The 22,183-nt window shown below is 42.8% G+C and overlaps 1 protein-coding gene across 6 annotated transcripts in view; it reads left to right on the forward strand.

The window, feature by feature from the left end:
* Window positions 1-22,183, forward strand: part of LOC110489855 (rho GTPase-activating protein 21) — a 106,025-nt gene that overhangs the window by 49,914 nt on the left and 33,928 nt on the right. For all 6 annotated transcript variants that reach the window (XM_036944123.1, XM_036944122.1, XM_036944120.1 and 3 more), the window contains 2 exons: window positions 983-1,004; window positions 21,886-21,978. In XM_036944123.1, the coding sequence (XP_036800018.1) occupies window positions 983-1,004; window positions 21,886-21,978 (115 nt within the window). The remainder of the gene's footprint in view (window positions 1-982; window positions 1,005-21,885; window positions 21,979-22,183) is intronic.

Consider the following 22,183-nt stretch of genomic DNA (forward strand, 5'->3'; position numbering starts at 1 on the left):
ACGTGGTCGTAATGCCCATTTCTAATGCTCCCAGAAATGGCATTAGAGTTGGCAGAGCTGGCAAGGCCAAGTCTTGTTCAGCTTTTCGCTGAGACTTTCTAATTCCCTTCTTACAGTAAGATGCAGATAAGAGCTTCTGGGAAATACTCAAATTAAAATGTCAATTTCAGGGTGATTTTAGACAAAATCTTTGCTAACATAAAATAAACCCTGTAACTTTGTAGAAATTTGATCTTTATGAAATTCTCAGAATTCCATCCGAGATGCCATGATTACATTTGATTTAACTAGGCAAATTCTTATTTTACAATGACCAACTAGGAACAGTGGGTTAACTGCCTAGGAACAGTGGGTTAACTGCCTTGTTCAGGGGCAGAACGGCAGATTTTTACCTTGTCAGCTCAGGGATTCGATCTAGCAACCTTTCGGTTACTGGCCCAACGCTCTTAACCTCTAGGCTACCTTCCGCCCCTATCATCTATTGTAATTACTTTTTGGAGCTCTTGAGTAATCACAGTACCAGTCTTTCTGAAACTGGGTTAACTTGAAGGTCAGCCTGTCTTATAGGATTGCCAAGGGAAACTCGGGAGTCTTAAAGAATATGTGGAGAACATATGTGTTGCTGCAGGGTTACGGGATTAGAACACTCATGTGGGTGTTTTGAACCCCCACTTGAAGGAAATTAAGTATTTAAGCTTGAAGGATATCAGATAAAAACAAACAAATCTAAAGTAGGTTTTTCTAATCAACATTTTCAGTGACGGCGACACGTAGAAGAACTCCGCCTTCGTCCCTTGTCACGTTCGTTTGAATCTACTTTAATGTTGCATATTGTGACTTATGTCAATTAGTCTTGTTTAATGACAGTGAAAGCCATTTTCAATTTTCTTCCAGAGTACAACACTCAATCACTGTTATCTTCATTGAGGAAAACCCCAGATGTGAATGCAAAAAATGTCTGACTATCTTTTCTCTCTTCTAGGATGAAGACAATGGCAGTCGAGGTAAGTGGACAGCATGTATATCAAGTTCTTGTTGAATTTGTAACTCTACTCCCTCCAGACTTTGAATAGAACATCTAGAAAAACTTCAGTGTTGCACATGGTCACTCACAAACCATTCAGATAAACCTTCCCATTCAACAACAGCATTTTGCAACGTGACAAAACACTGCACTCTTGAATGCACTTCGTCCCTCACTGTATCAACGAGTGAGTCACGCCCTGCTCTTACACAGGAGAAAATCTCCAGCAGCCACTGCACCACTCACTCTGGCTCCTGACCAATCCTAGACAGGTGTTTGGTTACTCCTCTAGTGTAGTGCACTCTGAGAATTGCAGTGAGATCACATTCCTAGTACTCAGTGGCGTGATAACAGCAGATCTCTCAAGCTAGATTGAAACCTGCAATTGATGTAGTAGGGCCAGTGTACTCTTATTCACTCTCCCTTTAACTCCTTAATGTCACGACAAGAGGAATCAGATTAAAAGGAAGTAGAAAATCATCTTAATGCTTGTTTAACCTTCACTGCTTCAAATGAATCAGCGGTGAACCAATTCAGCATAGAAAATAACCAGTTTCAAGTAGGAATTTTAATTGATCAAGTAGTTTATAACCAAATGTGATCCGTCAATCAGCTTTCCCAATGGTCTGTATCTTCGTTGAGCTATACAGAATCCATCAATACGGTCGGAACAGTATTCTTTATAGCGGTTAAATATGATTATAAACCCAGTGGTTCGAGCCTTGAATACTGATTGGCTAAAAGTTGTGGTATATCAGACCGTATACCACGGGTATGACAAAACCATTTATTTAACTGTTCTAATTACATTGGTAACCAATTTATAATACACTGCTCAAAAAAATGAAGGGAACACTAAAATAACACATCCTAGATCTGAATGAATGAAATATTCTTGTTAAATACTTTTTTCTTTACATAGTTGAATGTGCTGACAACAATCACACAAAAATTATCAATGGAAATCAAATGTATCAACCCATGGATGTCTGGATTTGGAGTCACACTCAAAATTAAAGTGGAAAACCACACTACAGGCTGATCCAACTTTGATGTAATGTCCTTAAAACAAGTCAAAATAAGGCTCAGTAGTGTGTGTGGCCTCCACGTGCCTGTATAACCTCCCTACAACGCCTGGGCGTGCTCCTGATGAGGTGGCGGATGGTCTTCTGAGGGATCTCCTCCCAGACCTGGACTAAAGCATCCGCCAACTCCTGGACAGTCTGTGGTTGCAACGTGGCGTTGGTGGATGGAGCGAGACATGATGTCTCAGATGTGCTCAATTGGATTCGGGTCTGGGGAACGGGTGGGCCAGTCCATAGCATTAATGCCTTCCTCTTGCAGGAACTGCTGACACACTCCAGCCACATGAGGTCTAGCATTGTCTTGCATTAGGAGGAACCCAACGCCAACCGCACCAGCATATGACTCACAAGGGGTCTGAGGATCTCATCTCGGTACCTAATGGCAGTCAGGCTACCTCTGGCGAGCACATGGAGGGCTGTGCGGCCCCCCAAAGAAATGCCACCCCACACCATGGCTGACCCACCGCCAAACCGGTCATGCTGGAGGATGTTGCAGAACGTTCTTCACGGCATCTCCAAACTCTGTCACGTGCTCAGTGTGAACCTGCTTTCATCTGTGAAGAGCACAGGGCACCCGTGGCGAATTTACCAATCTTGGTGTTCTCTGGCAAATGCCAAACGTCCTGCACGGTGTTGGGCTGTAAGCACAACCCCCACCTGTGGGCGTCGGGCCCTCATACCACCCTCATGGAGTCTGTTTTTGACCGTTTGAGCAGACACATGCACATTTGTGGCCTGCTGGAGGTAATTTTGCAGGGCTCTGACAGTGCTACTCCTTGCACAAATGCGGAGGTAGCGGTCATGCTGCTGGGTTGTTGCCCTCCTACGGCCTCCTCCACGTCTCTCCATGCTCTGGACACTACGCTGACAGACACAGCAAACCTTCTTGCCACAGCTCGCATTGATGTGCCATCCTGGATGAGCTGCACTACCTGAGCCACTTGGGTGGGTTGTAGACTCCGTCTCATGCTACCACTAGAGTGAAAGCACCGCCAGCATTCAAAAGTGACCAAAACATCAGCCAGGAAGCATAGGAACTGAGAAGTGGTCTGTGGTCCCCACCTGCAGAACCACTCCTTTATTGGGGGTGTCTTGCTAATTGCCTATAATTTCCACCTGTTGTCTATTCCATTTGCACAACAGCACGTAAAATGTATTGTCAATCAGTGTTGCTTCCTAAGTGGACAGTTTGATTTCACAGAAGTGTGATTGACTTGGAGTTACATTGTGTTGTTTAAGTGTTCCCTTTATTTTTTTGAGCAGTGTAGCAATATGACACCTCTGGAGTTTGTGGTATGTGGCCAATATACCACAGCTAAAGCTGGGGGTACACTACACCATTTTGGCGACGCACATTTAATGTGAGCGAGTCAAAGACTCAATCTAATGGCTACCATTCTCGTCTTTGAGCACGCCCAGACGTCCCGTTATTTAACATTTATTTTATTGCCACAAAATCGGAAATGCTCTTGAGATGTGCAACGACAAGTTTTGAGAATGGTGATCAGCAATATCCAATGAGAGCTCGCCAGAGAAGATGCCAGTGAGATCATGAAGTTGTTTCACATCGTCCAGAAGGTGTAGACTCTCCAGCAGGAGCGATCACTACTACTAGTATGTGTTTGTACTTACATTTAACCAAAGATAGTGTCAAATCGTTACAGCTCTGAAGTTCACAAGCACTGTTATTCAGTAAAAAATGCCAGCTAGATGTTTCAACTCTGTATGGCGAGTGTGAATGTCTGGCTGAATCTTTTGAGGCTGCTTTGAACCACAGCTCGTAGCTACTTTACAATCTAATCGCCTTGTTTCCACCAGACAGTGTGGTATGGAGAATCCTCATGACCAAGTTAAGAATCTTGTAGTGTGTGACCCCCTCCAGTCTGTGTCACAATGTTTAGTGTGCGCACCACTACGTTGGCAACACAACAAAACTTCAGGGAAGACGGTTGTTTAATGTGAGACTCGACCATGTTAGGATTTTTAAAGTCATGTCTTGTCCACCCAGCTTAAGGGCTGTATTCAGGCAGCCCTTTGTTACGTTACAGACTTATTCTAAAATTGATTAAATTCATATTTTTCCTCATCTACACACAATACCCCATAATGATAAAGAAAATGTTGCCCATTTAAAAAAATAAATAAATTAGGAATGCCTTATTTATGTAAGTTTGCAGATCCTTTGCCATGAGACTCGAAATTGAGTTCAGGTGCATCCTGTTTCCATTGATCATCCTTGAACACAGTGGCCTTCATCGTTCTTGAATGGAAGAAATTTGGAACCACCAAGAATTTTCCTATAACTGGCCTCCCGCCCAAACGGAGCAATCGGGGGTGAAGGGCCTCGGTCAGGGAGGTAACCAAGTACACGATGGTCATTTTGACAGAGCTCTGACAGAGTTCTTCTGTGGAGATGGTTGTCCTTCTGGGAGGTTCTTCCATCTCTGTAGGACTCCACCAATCAGGCCTATATGGTTGTGTCCAGACGTGACAGCCCGCTTGGAATTTGCCAAAAGGCACCTAAAGGTCAAGATTCTCTGGTCGGATGAAACCAAGATTGAACTCTTTGGCCTGAATGCCAAGCCTCACGTCTGGAGGAAACCAGATACTGCTCATCACCTGGCCAATACCATCCCTATGATGAAGAATGGTAGTGCCCGCTGTGGGAATGTTTTTCAGCGGTAGGGACTGGGAGACTAGTCAAGATCGAGGGAAAGATGAACTGAGCAAGGTACAGGGAGATCCTTGATGAAAACCTGCTCCAGAGCCCTCAGGGCCTCCGTTAGCGCGAAGGTTCACCTTCCAACAGGACAATGACCCTAAGCACACAGCCAAGAAAATACAGGAGTGGCTTCATGACAAGCCTCTGAATGTTCTTGAGTTTCCCGGACTTGAACCGATCAACCATCTCTGGAGTGACCTGAAAATAGCTGTTCAGCAACGCTCCCCATCCAACCTGACAGAGCTTGAGAGGCTCTACATCGAAGAATGGGAGAAACTTCCCAAATACAGGTGTGCCAAGCTTGTAGCGTCATACCCTGGAAGACTCAAGACTGTATTTGCTGCCAAAGGTGCTTCAACAACTGAGTAGAGGGTCTGAGTACTTATGTCAATTTAATATTTACGTTTTTTATTTTTTGTCCTGTTTTTTGCTTTGGCATTATGGGGTATTGTGGGGGGGGGGACTATTTAATACATTTTAGAATCGGGATTTAACTCAGTAAAATGTGGAAAAAGATGAAGGAGTCTGAATACTTTCCGAATGCACTGTACCGCACCCCCTCGGGCCTTACTTCTTAAATATACTGTGATGGCTTGAGTCTGCATTTGAGCTAGATAGACAGAGATCAATAGCAGCTGCAGTCTATAAAGCTGCAGGTTGAAGCTCTTTTCTGCATTAAGCTTGTCAGTGTTGTAGCTTTGTATAGTGCGTGAGCTTGGCAAGTCCTCCCTATCCCACAGTGCATCCGGTCCCCCCCCCCCCATGTCTGGGAGCGCTGCAGCGTGACAGCGGGGATGCAGAGTCCCATCTGATCTGCAGCTCCTGGAAATACACGACTGTGCAGAGTATACACACACATTTTATTGCGCAGTGTACACACATACATACAGCACACACAAACTAAATCAGCAACACTCACGCACACGTCACAGGCTGCTTATCCATATAAAGATATCAATCATTGTTTATGTTGCGCTTTTGATTGGAGTGCTGCACACTGACTGCTACCATTAGTTACAAGTAACGTTCCTCTACTCTACCATAAAGGTTGTTTAGGCTTACAGTACTGAAGGTGTGATCGCCAGCATCAATACTGTGCCCTTCTGTGCTGCAGTGGAAATGCAACTCCTTCACTGACTGCATCAACCTTTATAGATTTTGTTTTCATTTTTTTGTAGTACATTACCAATATCACTACTTCATGTATTGAGTACAGAACAGATTTCATGACCTGGGAGTGATCTGTTTTTCTTGTTCTTGATAGTGATCCAAGTTATGATCCAGAGGATAGTTATGATCAGTGGTTGGAACTGTTTCATTTTTCAAGGAACACAAATGGAACCAGGAACGAAAGGGATCTATACTGTCCCGGAACAGAACTGTTATTTTAAAGCATAGGAACTGTAACAAAATGCCTGGAACATAAAATAACTTTATTTTATGTCCCACCAAAAAATGCAACAAATCGCCTATGCAAAGCCCTCACTCTGTCCTTCAGAAACATATTTGTGTCTGCCTGCAGAAGCGAGGTTAAGAAGCAAGGTTTGGCGGGGTCATGTTTTGGAGGACGCGTGACTCGTCCCTCACCTTCCTAGCCCGTTGGGGAGTTGCAGCGATGAGACGAGATCAAAATTGGGGAGGGAAAAAAGGGGGTAAAATACCAACATGTTTTATTGATAATAATATGGCCCTTTTTATAAAGTCCACTTATGTACACTACCATTCAAAAGTTTGGGGTCACTTAGAAATGTCCGTGTTTTTGAAAGAAAAGCAATTGATCAGAAATACAGTGTAGACATTGTTAATGATGTAAATGACTATTGTAGCTGGAAACGGCTTATTTTTAATGGAATATCCTCATAGGCGTACAGAGACCCATTATCAGCAACCATCACTCCTGTGTTCCAATGGCACGTTGTGTTAACTAATCCAAGTTCCTAATTTTATAAGGCTAATTGATCATTAGAAACGCTTTTGCAGTTATGTTAGCACAGCCGAAAACTGTTGTTCTGATAAAAGAAGCAATAAGTAGTAGGGATGACCGGGGATATTGGCCGCCTTTAGACTAATTTATGGGTTCAATTACAGGCTCAATATGGCCAGAAACAAAGACCTTTCTTCTGAAACTCGTCAGTCTATTCTTGTTCTGAGAAATGAAGGCTATTCCATGCGAGAAATTGCCAAGAAACTGAAGATCTCGTACAACGCTGTGTACTACTCAAAAACATAGGTTTGTTGTAACATTTCAACTTCAAACCTGTTTTAAATGTTTTGTGGCTGAATGCAGCATTGCTGTATTTTGTACTCAAAAGGTATTGCAGTTGAGTAGCCAACCTAGGCTACTGCTCAAATGTTGCTGTAATAGGCCTACATGTTTCTCCTTTGCATGGTGTTTTGTTTTTTGGATATTCGTTGTCAAGTTTTAAAAACCGAAGGCAGACTGCAACATTTTAGTAGTCCAGCCAGGACTGTAGCATGAGTCTCTACACTTTCCCTCTTGCTGCGCTCTATAACGGGACACACAAAAGCACTGTAACTGAAGTTGAATTCAGATGCGAGCGCATCAGGATGTAATTTCATAAAGTATATGACTAAACTCTTGACTCATTTATACTCGCTTGTGTGTCCTATTCGGCCCGCTGGCCTTGTGTTTGGCAGATGTACGCTAGCCTTTTAACCACGTTATGACTGGCTTGTGATCATTGTCCTTGCTAGTTTGATTGTGTTGACATTCCCAGCGTTAGTTACAGTTGCCCGTTTTTTGGTTCAAAATATTGAGTCATTGAAACTGAAACAGTGCATCCCGAATGGGTGGAGGCAGCAAACAATGGGTGTATTTGTAAATTGCCTCCAGTGTGTCAGAGTGCACTCTGGGTCGTTCATAAATTCAGAGTGTTGTCAGATTCTGTTAATAAATTCAGAGCGCACACTGACACAAATGAGAGAACACCTCACTCTGACCATTTTACTAGCCCTAGGAGAGCTGGTTAGTCTGTTTTCATGTTGTCTAGAGTGTTAGTGACTAACTGTGCTGCTGCCAACAATTGAATAACTTTTTTTTGTCAATGTTTTTCTGACACCGGTCATATTCAGCGGGTGTTGCGCGTTTGTAAATTAATCAGTTATACTACGCTCTGGCACACTCAGACGAGAGTGCTCTGAAATTGAAGTAGATAGCCAGAGTGAATTTACAAACGCACACAATGTACCAGGCCAGCTGTGATTTACAACCTGATGGCAATATTTTTGGGACAACCAAGAAATGTATTGGTGAATTATATTGATCATGCATTGAACTGCATCCATCTATTCTGCCAACAACAATGCCTTACTTACTGTACGTCATGGAATTTTTGGTCAAATATGACCGGTTTTTAAAACCCCTTATGATGTTGGTTTTGAAGCATAAACTGGGAATATGATACTTTTGACTATTATGATTGTCTGTTTCATGACTGCAAAGTAGTTAAAACGCTGTCAGTTCTACTTTAAGCGTCAATCTTCTCTCTGGTAGAAAAAGTACCCATATGTCATACTTGAGTAAAAGTAAAGATAGCTTAATAGAAAATGACTCCAGTAAAAGTGAAAGTCGCCCAGTAAAATACTACTTGAGTAAAAGTCCTAAAATATTTGGTCTTAAATATACTTCAAAAGTAAATGTAATTGTTAAAATATGCTTAAATTCCTTATACTAAGCAAACCAGACGCCACAACTTTCTTATTTAAAATGTCTTATTTACGGATAGCCAGGGGCAGACTCCAATACATAATTTACAAACGAAGCATTTGTGTTTAGTGAGTTGCCACATCACAGGCAGTAGGGATGACCAGGGATATTATCCTGATAAGTGTGTGAATTGGACCATTTTCCTGTCCTCCTAAGCATTTGAAATGTAACATACTTTTGAGTTTCAGGAAAAATGTATGGAGTAAAAAGTACATTATTTTACTTAGGAATATAGTAGAGTAAAAGTTGCCAAAAATATAAATAAAGTACAGATACCCCAAAAAACTACTAAAGTAGTATTTTTACTGCTCCTACTACACTACACTACACTACACACTACACTACACTACTGCTCACTCTACCCACCGGCAAAATTTCAGTTGCATCTTGCGCCATAGGCTGCACTTGTCTGTCTGTCACGCATGTAAACAACTAACTTGCCTGCTCTGTCCCCACTTATTGGTGAAGTAACTTAATGAGCTAAATGTAAAAATAAAAAAAATGGTTGATTTTACTGGTTAAAAAAGGAACAGAATCTCCCAAGTGGCACAGCGTTCTAAAGCATTGCATTGCATCGCAGTGCAAGAGGCATCACTACAGACCCGGGTTCGATCCTATCACGAAATTAGGGAGAAAAGGGGTAAAATAACAATTTAAAAGGGAACCTTATAAACCTGTACTTGCTGGTCGGAACAGTGGAATGGGATGCAACAAAGTGTGTTTCTGCTCAGAATGAAACAATTGGAAAATAATTTTGGTTACAACCCCTGGTTATGGTATGACTGGACAAGTGAAGTGATTATCAGAGCAGAGAGGGAGGGAACAGTCCGCTCATGAGCAAGCAGATTCTGGTCTTACAAAAGGGAAATTGAGCAGCGGAGAGAATTCCTGTAAGCATCTTGTTGGCCATCTCCGTGTCGCATTCCGCAGGCTCGGCACGGGGCCCGAAACATAAAACACACAGAGCCCCCACAGTGACATCAGGAAATCCTTAGGGGTATTGTGTGCGTGTGTCTGTTTCAATGCGTGTGCACCCACATATGCATCTACCATTCATCACTCCGCAATAGAAGATGAATAACGTTCCCTCCTGCCTGGAGAGCCCCTAATGCCCCCTTGGTCCGGGTCCTGTAAATCCTCCTATGTTTCATACCACGCTCGTAAATGGTAGTCACGTTGAGTCCTGTTCTGTAACAGTTTAGATTTCTCCTGCAAGATTCACAAATGTTAAATGTTACTTCATGTAAGACTCGGTTTCGCAAGACTCTCCCTCTCAGCTTTCCTCCCACAAGCTTTCTCTAAGATCGGCTGGACCGCAGTATGAAGTGGTGATATTCTTGTTTGGTTTCATCCTCAGTACTTCAGTATGATGTATTTCTCCCCCGTCTATCTACTGGTAGGGTCCCACTATATTGCTCTTTCAGATCAGCAGATAAGTGTATTAGATTGGACACAGGCAGAAAAGACACTATTTGAGGTATTGAGATCCATCCAGTTTTTCCTCGTTCAGCCCTAGACAGCCCTTTTAGCCTGTGTCATGCGGTCCCATATTCCCTCCAGAGCAGCCGTGGAGTTTATTTGCTTGACTTTGGGCCAGTGTGTGATGAGGCAGTTGCTGTTTGGATAGAGGGGGCCTGCTCCGCTCGCCTCACCCCATGTTGACTATCTGGGTGTTGCCGCTGGAACCCCTTCAAACCCCAGGAACGCGCTCGCACACACACACACACACACACACACACACACACACACACACACACACACACACACACACACACCCACACCCACACCCACACACACACTGCCTGCCTGCTTGGGATCGAGGAATCTCAACCCAATCTAAACATACAGACGGGAAGTGTGTGTTTGTGGAATTGTTTAGAAGTGTTGATGTCTGTTTGTTGCTTTTCACAATGATTGTATACATATCGAACGGCTGTTATTTCAAATATTCTTCTAACTCGTTTCCTCTCTCTAGCCCCCCCCCCCACCCCAGTTCAGTCTTTCTCTCTCTGGCTGTGTATTTTACTTAGCTGTTGAAGAGGACTATACACATGAGATATATTGTATTATGCTTGTGAAGCTGTGGTACTTCGGGGACGAAAACGCGCTCCAGAAACATAAAAATCTACATCTGTTAAAATATTTGTCTTTTTGTTCTGTGTGAAAGTCTTCACAGGAGATGTCCAATTTTTATTTCATTTTTGGCAGATTTTGGTCGGCCTCCATAAAGATTGCAGAGGGAGCAATAGCACAAGCAAGTAGAATTCCCCAATATTCTCTGGTGGGCTTTAAAAACCCCAACCTTCCTTAGCAAAGTTCCATCCAGCTAACTCTTCCCTTAAAGCAGTGGTCACCAACCTTTTATTGAGTCAAGATCAACTTTCGGAGTCAAAAAAGCAAGCCAAGGTCTACCGCTCTTCTTTTTTTTATTCTTTTTTACATGACTTCAAAAATGGAAGCCTATGTAACATCAACCTAATTAAAACTGTTCTGTCAGAATGCAGTTTGTGCAGTAGGCGTAGTACATTATCACAACATATTGGCTATGCTAGGCCTGACGACATTGTTCTTCTCAGGCCATATATTTCAAAACTCTACATTTAATAACAAAATGTATCAGTGGTTGAAGCACTTATTGTACTGGACTGATGGGACCTGCATCTGATGGTCAGTCTCGTCGGAGGGGGGGAGAGGGCAGCAGCGGGTCCCTCCTCTCAGGGTCCCTGCTCTCTCCTTCGCTCCGGTGAGACTGACCAGAGACAGGGGTCTTCCACCTGATGGCGAAACTGGAGTCACACCACATTATTGATGCCTTGTGCACAAATTCATGTTGTTCCTATTACCAGAGAAAATGTAATATTCCTTGATATTAAAATCGACACGATGACTGCTAATAATGAAAATGCGGGTCTATCGATACACTTGTCTAATGGCTACTCATTTGTTGCAGCTGCTGTGCTGGTAGTAGCGCGAGTGGAAGTAGGGAGAAACATGTTTTGTGTTGTAATTTTTTAAAATATAAAAACAGTGACCGTGCTGAATAAAAACTTAACCATGAACTCGCTCATAAAAACAGCAGCTCTTTGCTGTATTCTTTGACCGTCTCTCTCTGGTCATGGTTTTAAAAGTTATGAAATCTCACGTGGGCTAGAATCAAACTTTGCTGTGGGGTCTGGTCATGGAAGCTTTAGGCACAGTGATTTGAGCTATCCGATTTGCCAGCGCAATAGGAGCACTTCATTTGGCTGTCCTGGTCCTCCGTGTAGGCCGAGTTTGTCCTTTCATACACTTTGCCTACCCGGTGCGCAAGGCTTTTGAATCAAGTACACCTAATACCAACAGCGCAAGACGAATATAAGAAAATAATTGGAGTACAAGGCTTTATCATTGGCTTTTCTCCAGAAATGGTGGTCGACTAGCAATGCCTTGAAGATCGACTATTTTGCGGTCGACCGGTTGGTGACCACTGCCTTAGAGCAACAGAAGACTTCTCACACACTTTCACCCTAGTGTCCTGGATGCTATGTTTCTTGGACATATCGTCCTCCCCAGGGGTTGTTCCTATAGAGCCAGCAGAGTTTGCTTGGTAAATTCCAGATTCACTTTTGTGAGTAAACTCTGAGCCAATGGCAGCTCTCCACTTCGTCCGTTGATATACCACTGATGTGTGAGGAAAAAGGTTAGGGAAAATGTTGAACGAACTATTTTCCAAATACATTTTCCAAAATGGTATGTTCGTCAAGCACATAACGGAGGACTTTATTTGAAAGTAGTTCTTTCTCCATTTTCCCTACCCTTTTTGGGTTGCTGGATTGAATCCCCGAGCTAACAAGGTAGTTAACCCACTGTTCTCCTTTAGGACGTCATTGTAAATAAGAACTTGTTCTTAACTGACTTGCCTAGTTAAAGGTTAAATAAAAAAATGAAACATATATATATATATATATATATATATATATATATATATATATATATATATAAATTACCGCTATTTTCTAGTTGGCGCATTTGCCAACTAGAAAATACGGTTTGCTCCTAGTAGACCTCTCCTAGGTGAAGTGAACATCTGTGCTCGCACACTCCCTTAAAATCCCTTTGCTTTGAAAATGAGAAAAAAAACTGCAATAGTGCTGTTTGTCCGTCTTGAGACGCTATAGCAAAAGTTAACTTCCTTAAAATAGTCACAATTAGGAATTCCCAAGTGGTGCAGGGGTCTAAGGCACTGCATCGCGGTTGCTAGCTGTGCCACTAGACTTCCTGGTTCAAGTCTAGGCTCTGTCGCAGCCGGCCGCAACCCAGGATACCCAAGGGGCGGAGCACAATTGGCCCAGCGTCTCCCGGGTTTACTTTATTCAACCAGGTAGGCCAGTTGAGAACAAGTTCTCATTTACAACTGCGACCTGGCCAAGATAAAAACTAAGTAGTGCGACAAAACAACACAGTTACACATAAACAAACGTACAGTCAATAACACAAAATAAAATAAAAATAGAAAAATATACATGTACAGTGTGTGCAAATGTAGAAGAGTAGGGAGGTAGGCAATAAATAGGCCCTAGAGGTGAGAATAATTACAATTTAGCATTAATACTGGAGTGATAGATGTGCAGATGATGAATGTGCAAGGAGATACTGGGGTGCAAAAGAGCAAGAGTCATAATATGGGGATGAAGTAGTCGGTTGTGCTATTTACAGATTGGCTGTGTACAGGTACAGTGATCGGTAAGCTGCTCAGACAGCTGATGCTTAAAGTTAGGGAGGGAGATATGAGACTCGAGCTTCAGAGATTTTTGCAATTCATTCCAGTCATTGGCAGCAGAGAAAAGGTAGTGTTGGCTTTAGGAATGATCACTAGTGCAATGTACCTGCTGGAGCATGTGCTACGGGTAGGTGTTGCTATGGTGACCAGTGAGCTGAGATGAGGAGGGGCTTTACCTAGCAAAGACTTATAGATGACTTGGAGCCAGTGGGTTTGGCGACGGATATGTAGTGAGGGCCAGCCAACAGGAGCATACAGGTCGCAGTGGTGGGTAGTATATGGGGCTTTGGTGATAAAACGGATGGCACTATGATCGACTACATCCAGTTTGCTGTGTAGAGCGTTGGAGGCTATTTTGTAAATGACATCGCCGAAGTCAAGGATCGGTAGGATAGTCAGTTTTACGAGGGTATGTTTGGCGGCATGACTGAAGGAGGCTTTGTTGTGAAATAGGAAGCCGATTCTAGATGTACTTTTGGATTGGAGATGCTTAATGTGAGTCTGGAAGGAGAGTTTACAGTCTAACCAAACACATAGGTATTTGTAGTTGTCCATATATTCTAGGTCAGAACCGCCTAGAGTAGTGATGCTAGTCGGACTGGAGGGTGCGGCCAGCAATCGGTTGAAGAGCATGCACTTAGTAAAAACTAACATTTAAAAGCAGTTGGAGGCCACAGAAGGAGTGTTGTATGGCATTGAAGCTCGTTTGGAGGTTTGTTAGCACAGTGTCTAAAGAAGGGCCAGATAGATACAGAATGTTGTTGAACCCACGCCCATAGAGTCTGCCAGAGGTCTGGGTTAGGGGAGGATTTAGCCGGCAGGGATGTCCTTGTCCCATCGTGCTCTAGTGACTCCTGTGGCAGGCCCGGCACATGCATGCTGACACGGTCGCCAGGTGTACGGTGTTTCCTCCGACACATTGGTGCGGCTGGCTTCCGGGTTAAGCGGCCGTTGTGTCAAGAAGCAGTGCGGCTAGGTTGGGTCGTGTTTCGGAGGATGCATGGCTCTCGACCTTCGCCTCTCCCGAGTCGGTACGGGAGTTGCAGCAACGAGATGACTCGCTACCAATTGGATACCATGAAAAGGGGGTAAAAGTAAACAATTATGTAAAAAATTGTCACAATTCATCTAAGTTAACTCAAGAAATCTTTTAATTAATTAGAATATTTTTGCAGAGGAGGTCTTGGTTGCGCAATTGTACATCTAAATAAGATGTTTGCAGAATTTCTCAAGTGAAAAATGTGCATGAAAACTTGTCGTTGAATGACAAATACTGCTAGTTAGGTACTGAAAAGTAGCCAATTACCAAGTACCATTCGTACTAAGGCAGTCTTCTACCAACATCGTTATTAGCCTATGATTTGAGCAGTGTAGGTGTCGCACGTGTGCCGTCGTGGGGGCCAGGGGTGTTGCCACCACACTGAAGTGGTACTCATACAAATTTGTAGAAAATCTGCAAGGAAGAATGGGGGGGGGGAGGGATCCCTAAATGCAGATGTGCAAAGCTGATAGACATACCCAATAGGACTCCGCTGTAATCACCAAGGTGCTTCTACAAAGTATTGTGTAGATGAGATTTTGTTTTTCATTTTCAATAAATGTGCAAAGAACATGCTTTAACACAACAACTGTGGAATAAGTCAAGAGGTATGAATACTCTCTGAAGGCACCTTATCCATCAACTGACTCACAGGATTTTACTCAATAAATTGATGTCTCCGTTATGTACTGGAAAAACCTTTTGGTTACGATGGGTTGAAGATTTTCATGATACCCATCTTCTTTGTTTCTTTGAACATTAAACCTGATTGGTTATTAAAAGTAGATGCATTGTGGCTGAAAGCAGTTTGATAGATTATTATTGGTATATGATCAATGCCTATTTCCCAGACTTTTGCACACCATGGGTTGGGGCAGAATCACTCTTAGTGTTTATATGGAGACTAGAGATCATGCGCCTCCTATTTTTATCATTCCTGTTGTACCAGAGTCACAGATTACCATCTACACACACAGTCCTCTCTGTCAGTTGTTTTTGAAGTGTTGGCAGGCAGAGGCCTGTCCCTCTACAAGCAAGAGGGATAGCGAGACAGAACAAGGGGGCGTGAGAGAGGAAGAGGAGGCATGAGTGCGTGTACATCCACATGTGATTGTTTATGTGCATTGTGCCCTATGTAACTACGTGCAAGAGAAAGAGGGAAAGAAAATATTAGAGGGTTTGTTGCATTCTGTCCGGGCTAATGCAGGCAGGCGGCGGGCGCTGCTCCCAGCCCCTCTGTAGAATAACATTATCTAACCCAAAACAACGGGAGAGTGATGGAGCCAGCCCACACAACCAGGCCCAGCTGCGCATGCAGGGACCGCAGCCAAACCAGCTGACGCAGCGCTGAAGCCCAGCCAAACCAAAACGCTGAAGCCCAGGCTGCAGCGTTACACTGCAGACAAGCGCTGCCTGGAAAACCGTATTCTATAGAGAGAGCGCAAGAGAGACCTCCACCAGGTTAGGATGTTAGCACATACTGCAAAAGCCTTATGCAAGGTTATCCTTTTTATTATGTTCAAAATAACATGTTATGATGGATTATTTGACTTAAAGCAGTCTGTGGCCTGTGTTGTCCAGCAGTTGGAGCCGTACTGACCCCGGAGAACATATATTATGTCATATTCAGCATGGGTTCGAATCCAGCCCACTGCTCTTTGACTCGACCTCTCCTACATTGACCTCTAGTAGAATGCTTCAACAACTGTATTAGTTGTTCAAGTAGTAGCTTGAAGGGAAAGCCGCATACTGTATCGCTACAGCTAAAAGCCTATTGGTCTGCTCGATGGAACACATCTGATTCTTCTATTTACATCTGGCTGTAGCAATATTTATATCGAAGTGTAAAAAATAAAATAAAAAGATTGATCCTTTTCCAGCCAACAGCTGTCTGCGAATTAAAAAGGTCAAATATGTAACGTTGTCCTATTTCATCAATCTCAACTGTCATTCTACTTTAGTAGGATAGGGACTTTAAAAAATATCCAAAGCTGTTGATTTCCTGATTTTTAATCTCGCTTATCCAGCTGCAGGGCCGGAAACTCCAGAATCCAATTTGTACAGTCGAATCTGAACGTTGTCGGATTGATGTTGGAATGGGATGAGCAGAGGTTTCTCTTGATGGAACAGGGAGGAGCAGGCTTTTTGGTTTCTCTCTCGGCAAGAGGCGTTTGTGTCCTCTGTGAATCTTTATTTTTTAAGCAGTATTGTCAGTCAGTTTATTTAACCTTTATATATTAAATAAGATTTAAATTAGATAAACAGTCATACCCTTTTTTTTTTTCGACACTTGCAACCATTTTCCATTAAAATGGAAGTAGCAGTGTAGCCTTGTCATTTGGATCTGGGATTCCATGGTATCCTTCAGACAAATTAGGACGACACACTTGTCACCCATTTTGAAAGTGGTAAATAGTGAAATAGCATGAAGGTGAAGGGTAATGCCGTTTTGCCCTTGGATTACTACGGCTCTCATCATGTAAGTGACATTGAGCAATGGCTTTGTTCCTCATTGTATGCCCTCTAGTGCCATCTGCTGGAATAAAGGTGTCACTCTCTTATGGTGAAAATCAATTTGTAGTTAAAACAGGATAACGTGCACAAATTGTCACATTGCAGGTTAGGTTTAGTCTGTTTTGTGCTCACCTTGGTCATTTCTGCCATTGTACTGTAGGTTCCATAGGCATATACTGCAGATAAGCTATAGGGCTGCCATAAATACACCAGAATAGTGTTAATTTGTTGTAGGCAAAGGCTTTGGCAAAATAAATAGACAACTCAACACCAATAGAGTAGATCTATAAGATCAGTTTGGGCTGATTTTTTAAAATGTATTATTCAGAGCATTTCTTCACTCATCAGAAGCATTCATCCTCTGACATAGTATTTTCCACCACAAGAGGGAGTTTAGGGCAGCAAAATGCATAACTTTCCTGAAGTGGCACACGATTATGCGAGACACTTTGTATTTGCATGTCTCTCCACATGTGGGTCTTCCAGAATTCTGTCAGCGTGTCTGTCCATACTAATAGTGAGAATCAGGGATATGTTGCTCAGATAGATGTTTAGGTCAGAAGCTGACTGTTTGTGGAGATGTACAGAGTTGTGCTTGCCTTCTCCTTTTGGTTCTGACACTTGTAATAAAGATATTTTAAAGAAGACAAAGCTCCAGCTGCCTCGTCTCCACAGCCTGTCCAGAGTACAATGTTTAAACTGACAGCGTGGCACACAGCCCAGGGACTCAAGCACCCACCCACCGGCCAGGGTTTCCGTCAAGAAAATGTGTCACCGGACATTTGACCGGCAGCGTCTCAATTTACCTGACATTTGAGAAAATCTCCCTCGATCTCTTGTCTCACCCACTCAGACAAACAAATAGACACACAGGAATACATTACCAACCCCACACACTTCCCTACACTCTATGGTGACACCATCCCCTTTTCACACACACAAACACAGTGGTGCTTGTGAGGTGCCTTCAAAAAGTATTCATACCCCTTGACTTATTTCACATTTTGTTGTTGCAGCCTGAATTCAAAATGGGTTAAATGGTTTTTTTTCTCACCCATCTACACACAATACCCCATAATGTCAAAGTGAAAACATGTCTCATTTACATAAGTATTCACACCCCTGAGTCAATACATGTTACCTTTGGCAGTGATTACAGCTGTGAATCTTTTTGGTTAAGTCTCTATGAGCTTGGCACGCTTGGATTGTAAAATATTTGCACATTTATTATTTTACAATACAAACTCTGTCAAGTTGGTTGTTGATCATTGCTAGACAGCCATTTTCATTTCTTACCATAGATTTTAAAGCTGATTTAAGTCAAAAATGTAACTAGGCCACTCAGTAATGTTCAACGTCGTCTTGGTAAGCAACTCCAGTGTATATTTTACCTTGTTTTTTTAGGTTATGTCCTGCTGAATTTGTCTCCCAGTGTCTGTTGGAAAGCAGACTGAACCAGGTGTTCCTCTAGAATTTTGCCTGTGCCTGGCTCTATTACATTTATTTTTATCCTAAAAAAAACTCCCTAGTTCTTACCAGTGACAAGCATACTCATAACATGATGCAGCCACCACCATGCCTGAAAATATGAAGTGGTACTCAGTGTTGTGTTGGATTTGCCCCAATCCCAAAAATGTTTTGTTGCAGTTTTACTTTAGTGTCTTATTGTAAGCAGGATGCATGTTTTGGAATATTTGTATTCTGTACAGGCGTCTTTCTTTTCACTCTGTCATTTCGGTTAGTATTGTGGAGTAACTACAATGTTGATCCATCCTCCGTTTTCTCCCATCTCAGCCATTAAAATCTCTGTTTTAAAGTCACCATTTGCCTCATTGTGAAATCGCTGAGTTGTTTCCTTCCTCACTCCGGTAACGGAGTTAGGAAGGACGTCTGTATCTTTGTAGTGACTGGGTGTATTGATACACCATCCAAAGTGTAATTAATAACTTCATGTTCAAGGTGATATTCAATGTCTGCTTGTACTATTCTCACCCGTCGACCAATAGGTGCCCTTTGCAAGGCATTGGAAAACCTCCCTGGTCTTTGTGGTTGACTCTGTTTTGAAATTCTCATCTCAACTGAGGGACCTTACAGATAATTGTATGTGTTTTTATTTATTTATTTTTATTTCACCTTTATTTAACCAGATAGGCTAGTTGAGAACAAGTTCTCATTTGCAACTGCAACCTGGCCAAGATAAAGCGTAGCAATTCGACACATACAACAACACAGAGTTACACATGGAATAAACAAAACATACAGTAGAACAAAAGAAAACAAAAAGTCTATATACAGTGAGTGCAAATGAGGTAAGTTAAGGAAATAAATAGGCCATGGTGGCGAAGTAATTACAATATAGCAATTAAACACTGGAATGGTAGATCGGCAGAAGATGAATGTGCAGGTAGAGATACTGGGGTGCAAAGGAGCAAAATAAATAAATACCAGTATGGGGATGAGGTAGGTAGATAGATGGGCTGTTTACAGATAGGCTAAGTACAGGTGCAGTGATCTGTAAACTGCTCTGACAGCTGGTGCTTAAAGCTAGTGAGGGAGATGTGAGTCTCCAGCTTCAGAGATTTTTGCAATTTGTTCCAGTCATGGGCAGCAGAGAACTGGAAGGAAAGATGACCAAAGGAGGAATTGGCTTTGGGGGTGACCAGTGAGATATACCTGCTGGAGCGCGTGCTACGAGTGGGTGCTGCTATGGTGACCAGTGAGCTGAGATAAGTCGTTGCTTTACCTAGCAGAGACTCATAGATAACCTGTAGCCAGTGGGTTTGGCGACGAGTATGAAGCGAGGGCCAACCAACGAGAGCGTACAGGTCGCAATGGTAGGTAGTGTATGGGGCTTTGGTGACAAAACGGATGGCACTGTGATAGACTGCATCCAGTTTGTTGAGGAGTGCGTTGGAGGCTATTTTATAGATGACATCACTGAAGTAGAGGATCGGTAGAATGGTCAGTTTTACGAGGGTATGTTTGGCAGCATGAGTGAAGGATGCTTTGTTGCGATATAGGAAGCCGATTCTAGATTTAATTTTGGATTGGAGATGCTTAATGTGAGTCTGGAAGGAGAGTTTACAGTCTAACCAGACACCCAGGTATTTGTAGTTGTCCACGTATTCTAAGTCCGAGCCGTACAGAGTAGTGATGCTGGACGGGCAGCGATCGATTGAAAAGCATGCATTTAGTTTAAGAGCAGTTGGAGGCCACGGAAGGAGAGTTGTATGGCATTGAAGCTCGTCTGGAGGTTAGTTAACACAGTGTCCAAGGAGGGGCCAGAAGTATACAGAATGGTGTCGTCTGCGTAGAGGTGGATCAGAGAATCACCAGCAGCAAGAGCAACATCATTGATGTATATAGAAAAGAGAGTCGGCCTGAGAATTGAACCCTGTGGCACACCCATAGACTGTCAGAGGTCCAGACAACAGGCCCTCCGATTTGACACACTGAACTCTATCAGAGAAGTCGTTGGTAAACCAGGCGAGGCAATCATTTGAGAAACCAGGGTACAGGGATGAGGGAGTCATTCAAAAATCATGGTTAACACTATTATTGCATCCATGCCAATTATTATGTGACTTGTTCAGCACATTTTTACTGCTGAACTTATTTAGGCGTGCTGTAACAAAGGGGTTGCATTAACAAAGGTCCGGTGTGGCTCAGTTGGTAGAGCATGGCGCTTGCAACGCTAGGTTCGATTCCCACGGGGGAAAACGTATGAAAAATGTATGCACCTACCACTTACTGTAAGTCTGGATAAGAGCTTCTGCTAAATGACTAAACATGTGTTGAATACTGATTTGACTCCAGACATTTCAGCTTTTCATTTTTAAGTTAACATTTCTAAAAACGTAATTCCACCTTCACATTATTGGGTATTGTGTGTAGGTGACGCAAGGTCGTTGGAGCCATGTCATTCTTTGGTTACTAGGCGTAACCCCCATTTCCAGTTGCTAGCCAAGCACAAAGTCATGCGTCATCGACAACTTTATTACTGGAACTATCAGATGGACATAATTTTAAACTAGGTATGTCATCCGGTATCAGAGTCCTATACTGCGGGTTTCAAAAGTATTGGGACAGCGATCCATTTTTTTGGTTGTTTTGACTCTGTACTCCAGCACTTTGGATTTGAAATTATAGAATGACTGAGGTAAAAAAAATATATATATTTTTTTACTGAAGTGCAAAAGCCTATAGTGCTCTACACCCCTGTGCATCTAGGTATTAGCTGTTCAGGCATCTAATGACATTTAGAAAGAGGAGTTATAGAAAGTTTAATAGACAAAGTTAGTAAAACAATTACTTATTATCATTAGTAAACATATCTGTTTGGGCTTCTTGCTGTTCATTTGCAATTATGTTCCAGCCCGCCGACCATCTGCTCAAGATAAAATTGGCGCGCGACTGAATCTAGTTGATGATCCCTGCTATAGGTAGAGGGATGAATGCTAACCTTGAGGCATGTACGTAAAATGTTGACTTAGTCATGCATTAATGTAATGGGAGACTATTTTAAGTTCAAATTTGCCCTTAAGCGCAATTCAGGGTTCACCCCATTATTTGGGACGCGGAACACTAAAAGTAAGAGGCTTCTCCACACAGACCATGTTAATGTGTTATGATGCAGATGTTGCAACTTTTGTATTTATTTTGTATTTATTTATTTATTTATTTAGATAGAGCCGTGCAGTTTATTCAGATAAACAAACTTTTCAATGGCGTGTAGAAACACTGCTGTCTTGTCTGGCCTCTTGGCAGTGTGTGGTTCCAGCTGAGTAAACCCTGCTGTGTTCATCTGAAAAGAGAGCTCTCCCTCTTCTTTAAATGAGAACACTTTCTCCCTCCCTAGACCATGTTTTCATATGTTAGATGTGTACCTATGCTGACATTTGAAAGTGCCAGCAAGCTGTAATGCTAGTGATGTAGCTAGCTCTAATCCTAGTAGTGATAGTCCCTTGGCTCTGCACCATGGCACCTGACCCCCGGTGCGCTTTTTCCGTTTCCAGGGAGACAGAGGAACAGGCTGGAGCCAATGGACACCATCTTCGTCAAGCAAGTGAAGGAGGGAGGCCCTGCCCACGGAGCTGGACTCTGTACAGGTAACAACAGCATGACTCATGTTTAGTGCCACTGATTTGGGAAAGGGAGGTGGGATACCTAGTCAGTTGCACAAATGAATGCATTTAACCGAAATGTGTCTTCCGCATTCAACCCAACCCCTCTAAATCAGAGAGGTGTGGGGGGCTGCCTTAATTGACATCCACATCATAGGCGCCTGGGGAGCAGTTATTGTTGGGGGTTAAC

Source organism: Oncorhynchus mykiss, chromosome 15 (genome assembly GCF_013265735.2).
Source record: "Oncorhynchus mykiss isolate Arlee chromosome 15, USDA_OmykA_1.1, whole genome shotgun sequence".
In the NCBI taxonomy this organism is placed as follows: Eukaryota; Metazoa; Chordata; class Actinopteri; order Salmoniformes; family Salmonidae; genus Oncorhynchus; species Oncorhynchus mykiss.